Here is a 7,673-nt window from a genome sequence, read left to right on the forward strand (position 1 = left end):
TGAAGTCGCTTCATGTTGAAGTTGAGCTAGAACTTAAAAGTACTAGTTGGTTAGACAAAAATTGACTTATTCTCTCCGACTTTATTTTTTTAATAATAATACACGTAGTATGAAATTTGATCAACAAGTTTAAGAATATAATTTCAAAATTTCAATGTTATATATATTTAAACTAACAAACCATGTTTTAGATTTAGGTTGGCTAAAAGACACCCGTTTTATCATATAGACACCTTAATTTACTATTTGAGTAAAATACTGATTATGTGATTAAATGGAAAACGGTTTTACTATTTCAGTTTTATTAAGTCGATGATTACGTAAAATCAAATCATTTAAAGTAACAAGCTAGTAAAACTTTTCCAAAGGCATTTTATGTAAATTATATAATCGATTCCAAAACTACTAAATTTGATGCATTAAAATAATAAAACAGATTCTTTTTTTGCATGAGGCTTAAAAAAGCATGTTTTATGTTATTTCTCTATATTTGAAAAAGCATATTATTTTAAATGGGTTGAAATTTGAAAGTTGACACTTGACACCCACCTGAGATGTTCATATTTCTTTGACCTCGGCACCCACAAATTCATCCATCATTTTTCTCAATCTCCGGTTTCAAATCTTGTCTTCTTGTGAAGTTTTTTTTTTTCAGTAGTGAAGAGAGCTTCCATTGATGACGTTTCATATCTAATTCTCCATTCTCTGTTTCTGTGTGCTTCTCCATTCTTTCTTGATGAAGAAATAGTCAAATATATCTAAATCAGCTAAATTCAATCATGGGGAGTTGGGGATTCTTTTGTTTCTTAGTTATCCTTTCCTTCTTTTCGTTTTCACCTCAAACATGCATATCAAGTGTTCGACAAAATGGCAAAGTGAACCTAGGATTCGAAGCGACTCAAATGAAATACATAGACAACAACGGATTATTCCTGATATCAAATTCATCGATTTTCGGATTCGGTTTCAATCCCAATAGTGACGTCACTTCATTCACTTTAGTCATCATTCATATGACCAGTTCAACGATCATCTGGTCTGCAAATCGAGGCTCCCCAGTCGGCAATTCCGATAAGTTTCTGTTCGACGATGACGGAAATGCTTATTTACAGAACAACGGGAGAGTCGTCTGGTCAACAAACACCGCCAAAAACGGTGTTTCCGCCATGGAACTGCGTGATTCCGGGAACTTGGTGTTGGTTAAGAACGACGGTGGTGTTGTTTGGGAAAGCTTTAGCCATCCGACAAACACACTTATGTCAAATCAAGGTTTTGTTAAAGGGATGAAGCTCGTAAGCAATTTGAATAACAATTTGAGTTTTTCTTTGCAAATCGAGAATAAAGATCTGATTTTGTCGGCTGAGTTTAAGAACTCACAACCGTATTGGTCGATGGGGAAAGATAAAAGGAGAATCATCAACAAAAGCGGTGGAGATGCAAATTCTGCCACCATTGAAGCTAATTCATGGAGGATATATGATGAAAATGGAATCTTTCTTTCGCAATTTGTTTTTGCAGATGATTCTGATGCTAATGACACGTGGATTGCAGTTTTAGAAGATGATGGATTCCTTAAATTCCATAATCTCCAGTCACAAATCACCGCTAACCCTAAAATTCCAGGTGATTCATGCAGCAGGCCATTAGCTTGTCCGCCATATCTCGTTTGTCATGATGGGAACACTTGTCAATGTCCTTCTGGACTCGCTCAAGTTAACTGCAAACCCGAAATCGATTCTTCATGTAACAAGTCGAGAATTTCATCTTCTCTTGTCAACGCAGGGGAGAATCTGAGCTATTTTGCGCTAGGGTTCGTTTCGCCGGATTCCAAAACCAATTTAGATGGCTGTAAATCGTCGTGTTTGAACAACTGCACTTGCGTGGCTTTGTTCTTCGATAACAACAATGGAAACTGTTACCTGTTTGATCAGATTGGAAGCTTTGAAGACGCTAAAAATGGCGCGAATATCGAATCATACGTTAAGGTTTCAGATACTCAATCTGATTCTTCTCAGGGTCAAAATAGTAAGAAACAGTCGACACAGATGGTGATAGTAGTGGTTGCTGTAGTCCTATCAGCAACATTGGTTATTATCGGACTAGTAATCGTCGGAATTCGATACAACAGGAAGATGAATACTCCGATTGAAGATCCCGATGAAATCTCTGAAGAAAATAATTTCTTAGAGAACATATCTGGAATGCCTGTTCGTTTCACCTACAAAGATCTTCAAGAAGCAACGAGTAATTTCACTACAAAGCTAGGTCATGGCGGATTCGGTTCAGTCTACCAGGGTGCCCTAAAAGATGGAACTCAACTCGCGGTCAAGCGGCTAGAAGGGCTCGGGCAGGGGAAGAAGGAGTTCCGGGCAGAAGTGAGCATAATCGGAAGCATCCATCACCACCATTTGGTAAAACTCAAAGGATTCTGTGCAGAATCAAAGCATCGTCTTCTCGTTTACGAGTATATGGCAAACGGATCATTAGATCGATGGATTTTCGGCAATTTTTTACTCGATTTTGAAACGAGATACAGTATCGCAATCGGAACAGCGAAGGGATTAGCGTATCTTCACGAAGATTGCGACGTGAAAATCATTCACTGCGATATAAAACCAGAAAACGTCTTATTAGACGAGAATTTCCAATCAAAAGTTTCAGATTTCGGTTTAGCGAAGCTTATGACGCGAGAACAAAGCCATGTGTTTACGACATTGAGGGGGACTCGAGGTTACCTTGCTCCCGAATGGATCACGAACTACGCGATTTCAGAAAAGAGCGATGTCTACAGCTACGGAATGGTGTTGCTTGAGATTATCAGTGGCCGGAAAAACTATATCTCGCCGGAGACGTCGCATTTTCCGGCGTACGCTTCGAGGATGATGGAAGAAGGTAAAGTTGAGATCCTGTTGGATGAGAAGATGAAAGTGGATGAGAAGGATGAGCGGGTGGTGGTGGCAATACGCGTGGCGTTGTGGTGTATACAGGATGATATGAATTTAAGGCCGTCGATGACGAAGGTGGTGCGGATGCTTGAAGGGCTGAGTCCGGTTCCGGCGCCGCCGGTTGTTGGTCAGACCGGGTTCTTTTCGAGTTTGTCTAAACCGTTTAGTGAATTTGGTACTTCATCTGGGCCTTCAGATGGGAATAGTGATGCATATTTATCGGATCTTCGGGTTTCTGGGCCTAGATAGATGAATGTGTATATGAATTTATAATTTTATAATTTATATAATAATATGGCTGTAAATTTTGAATTATTTTATAGATATTGTAGTGATTTGTGTTGAAGGTAGTTTAATTACGTTTTTAACTGCTTGTTTATATAAATGGGACGTTTAAGTTGATTTAGGGATATATTAATCAGATATTTTAGATGTCGGGACTAAGCCCACCAGAATTGGGTCGGCCCAAGCGACTCCTAACAACTGGGTTGGCCCAACATACCATAAGCCACAAAGAGCATTCCTGTAAATTTAATTTTATGAATATATTCGTTTTTGTAGTTAAATGCTTCTATTTTTATTCTTATAAATCCTGATATCCAATTAAATCATATTTTTTATTCTTATAAATCCTCGTATCCAATTAAATAGTGACATTTTAGTATTCAATTAAATCCTATTTTTTATTCTTATAAATCTTTATATCCATTTAATGTCCTTTTAATGAAATTTTAGTATACTAATATGACACATGTCTTGATTTAATTGGGTATCAGGATTTGTAGGAATAAACAATGTTTTAAAAACCGGTTAGAATCGGCCGGTCGAACCGGTTGGACCGGTTCAACTATCACCGGTTTTATGTCGATTTATGAACTGGATTGAACCGACCGATTTTTAGAAAAACCTGGTTGAACCGATTAAAATAAACCGGTTAAACTGAACAAAAATGCATAAAAAAAGCATTTACATAATAAACTTTGGAATTTTCTTCAAATATATTTAGTTTTCTCTAAATAAAAACATATGATAATGTTATAAAATTTTTTGATGTTTTATATCCATCTAAAACTATATTTTGTTTTGGTATTATATTGTATTTTCTTTTTGACATATATGAATTGATGTAAAACACTAAAACTTATGGTCGTGTGTTATTTTAATGTATTTTGATTCATCTACAACTAATTTTTATGTGTATTTTTAATATTTGAATTTATAAACATCAAATTCATGATTTATATATGTATGTATGTGTAAGAAAATAAGAAAAAAAACATAAAAAATATTAAAACCGGTTGACCCGACGGTCGAACCGGGAACCGATCATTATATCGGTTCAACTAAAAAACCGATTTTTAAAACATTAGGAATAAAAGTAGGAGGATATTTAGGGTATGTTTGGGTTAGCTTTTTGGCTTTTAAGAAAAACACATTTTAAAAGATGTTTGGATAAAAAAAACTGACAGTAATAAAATAATTAAAAAGCTAAGATTTTTCAGTTTTATTTTTTTTTGTTTCCAAAAAACTGATTTAAATTTTCTTTTTAAATACACAAAGACTTTTAAATATTTTTTTTAACTTATAGCTTTTTTTAAAAAATTAAAAATCTAATAAGCTTTTTTTAGACTATCCTAAACATCCACTTAATTTCTCATCCGAGATATATGTAAAGAGGGTGAGGAGTAAACCGCAAACGACTTCTCAACCGTCCATTAAAGATGTCCATGACAGGCTTCGACCTGTCGTTCCGGCATCTCTGCTCTCCATACATTACCTTCAGATTCGAATTTCCCACTCAAATTCGCCGGAAAATCCACTATGGCTGCACCTGCAACGCTATTAGGCCCACAATTTGCTCAACTTCAGCTCCTTCGACCGCCGTTTCCGATTCAAGTATATCAAATCCCTCTTTTTGGAAATTTTAGCTAAACTTAATTCATCTAATGAACTGATTCTACATCCGATCTGTCTGAATAAAGTATAGAACTTTTGCATTGTATGATGACAGTCATTATATCTACCCTGTTAATCCTTTGTGTACAAATCGTCTTAAAGAAGCTCTTATAGTCCGAAATTTGATGAATTTCATGCCGATTTTTGTTGTTTTCGTCCCAAAATTATAAGAAATTGTGGTTTTAATCCGTTACATCAAAGTTTTGGTTTGGTGTTCTATCATTTTACTATAACGATAGGGGATGTTGCAACTGTTGGATGTAGAATAGCAATTAGATAAACCCTAAAAACACTATAGATGAACAGTAATATGAAGTTCTTGGCTTTACTTTTTCTTTCTAAATTCCAAAATTTTGTATGAAATACAGAAGAGAATCACGCTCGCACTTCATATGGCAGGAGAATGATGATTTCTATGATCACATTTCTTTTGCCTTTTCATCAATCAATGCAACATTCTTCAGCTAACGCTAATGCTGCAGAGTAAGTCGATAAAAATATTTGATTCTTGATTTAAACATTGAAAAAAACAAAAAAGAAATTGATGTTTGTTATCAGTGATCTACTCTTATTACAGGAAGAAATAAGAAAAGTATTGACAAAGGGAAAGGCTGCTGGTGTTCTTCGTTTAGTTTTTCACGATGCAGGAACATATGAAACGAATGAAAATTCAGGTATTATTATAATTAATAAAATTATATTTTTTAAATAATGACTTAATTAATTAATCGTGACTAATATATATTTCAGGTGGTATGAATGGCTCTATATTATATGAACTTGATAGACCTGAAAACAAAGGTCTTAAAAAATCTTTAAAGGTTAATTTCATTTTCTCACAACTTTCTTTATTACAAACACATTTATAATTTTTTTTTTCTTAGATTATTCTGGAAGCAAAAAAGATGGTGGAAGAGACACAACCAGTGTCAATGTCTGTGTCAGTGTCTGATGTGATTGCTGTAGCCGGAGCTGAAGCTGTTTCTTTATGTGGAGGTCCAAAAATTCCTGTTAGATTAGGCCGATTAGACTCAATGTAAGTGACATTAACCCTAAAATAATAAACTATTTTACAACTTTAAACAATTATTATTATTATTATTTTTATAAATTTTGAATGCTTTTTAGGGTACCTGATCCCGAGGGAAAGCTTCCGGAAGAAACGTTGGATGCTTTTGGACTTAAACAAAGTTTCAAACGAAAAGGTTTTTCGTAAGTCAACATGACAAATTTTGACTTTATTTTGTATAATCTTTATATGTTTTTTTTATTAAATTTATAAATTTTTGTAGGACACAAGAACTTGTAGCATTATCTGGTGCACATACTCTTGGAAGCAAGGGATTTGGGAATCCGATTATTTTTGATAATTCATACTACAAAGTATTGTTGGAGAAACCATGGTTATCTCCAGGTTTATTTTTTTTTATGAAGTTTTATTTATACAAGTTATAATTTTTATCAAGTAAATTACATTTTTGGTCCCTGGGTACATTTTGGGTTCTCTTGCAATTTTGGTGGTTGATTGAGGTTTTTGTAATGTTTTTGGTTCCCCCATTTCAAGAAAATGACTAATTTTGGGACCAAAATTGTAAAATCAGGGGACCAAAAATAGTCATATGACTTGGAACAGGGACCAAAAATGTTATAATAACCTCAAATAAGAACTAAAATTGCAAGAGAATTTTTTTGGGATCAAATTTGCCAACAAACAACCATTCTCAATTTCTCATGGACCAAAAATGTAATTTAATCTTACATTTTTTTGGTTTCTGATTATATCTAATTTTTGTAATTTTGGTTTTTAAAAGGTTTTCTTTTGTAATTTTAGTCATTGTTTGAGGTTCTTGTAATGTTTTGGGTCCTTGTTCCAATTATATGATTATTTTTTGTCTTCGAGTATAATTGATTTTGCAATTTTAGTCCTAAAAGTAAGAGTTATTTTCTTGGAACAGGGACCAAAAATGTTACAAAAATCTCAAATAAGGACCAAAAATGGAAGAGAAATTTTTTAGACCAAAATTATATATAAAAAAAAAATCATATACACCTCAAATGCGGACCAAAATTGCAATAGAAATCTTCTTGGACCAAAATTACAAAAATAATCTTTACTCGAGGACCAAAAATGTAATTTACAATTTTTTATTTTCAGGAGGGATGACAAGTATGGTCGGTCTTCCTTCAGATCGTGGTCTCATTGAGGATGATGAATGCTTAAGGTACGTACACTCTACGATAGTAATAATAATTATAAAATTTAATTAATGTTTTAATTGTAAAAACTTGTATTTATTCTTCTTCACAGATGGATCTCAAAATATGCTGATGATCAAGATTTGTTCTTTAGAGATTTCAAGAACGCTTATATAAAACTTGTCAATTCTGGTGCAAAATGGAGGAGACCAAACTCATAGTTCCAACTTTCAACGTGCTTTAAGCAATAAATAGATCCCAAAATTTACATTGTTTTTATAAATTATTATACACATGTCCATGGAAAATTGGAAATTACAACAATTTTCATCTTATATCTTAAAATTTGCAAACTCTTACTTTTGTGACAACAATTTACAACGTGTGAACAATAATTTTATTTTTGTTTAAATTTTTTACTTTTAAAATTAATTCAAGCTACTTATTTTGATTTCTATAACTTTTATTACATAATGATCGGTAAAAATCTAATATGTCATTGAGATTTTCTCATTTTTATCTAAATAATTATATATATAAATTTGTCTCAATCCGACATATATTAAACATAGGGAT

The 7,673-nt window shown here is 33.3% G+C and overlaps 1 protein-coding gene and 1 pseudogene across 1 annotated transcript; both read left to right on the forward strand.

Annotated features, from left to right (window-relative positions):
• The first annotated feature begins 536 nt into the window (after positions 1-536).
• Positions 537-3,260, forward strand: LOC145057199 (G-type lectin S-receptor-like serine/threonine-protein kinase SD2-5 pseudogene; annotated as a pseudogene).
• Positions 3,261-4,616: 1,356 nt separating this feature from the next.
• On the forward strand, positions 4,617-7,471 carry APX6 (ascorbate peroxidase 6). Its single transcript, XM_079006559.1, has 9 exons — positions 4,617-4,841; positions 5,270-5,384; positions 5,460-5,575; positions 5,652-5,722; positions 5,786-5,937; positions 6,030-6,113; positions 6,194-6,315; positions 7,057-7,123; positions 7,210-7,471. Exons 1-9 carry the CDS (start codon positions 4,667-4,669, stop codon positions 7,316-7,318), a joined length of 1,011 nt encoding a protein of 336 aa, XP_078862685.1. The 5' UTR covers positions 4,617-4,666; the 3' UTR covers positions 7,319-7,471.
• The last annotated feature ends 202 nt before the right edge of the window (positions 7,472-7,673 follow it).

This window comes from Lactuca serriola, chromosome 6 (genome assembly GCF_051521515.1).
Source record: "Lactuca serriola cultivar US96UC23 chromosome 6, Lser_US96UC23_V15, whole genome shotgun sequence".
NCBI classification, from domain to species: domain Eukaryota; kingdom Viridiplantae; phylum Streptophyta; class Magnoliopsida; order Asterales; family Asteraceae; genus Lactuca; species Lactuca serriola.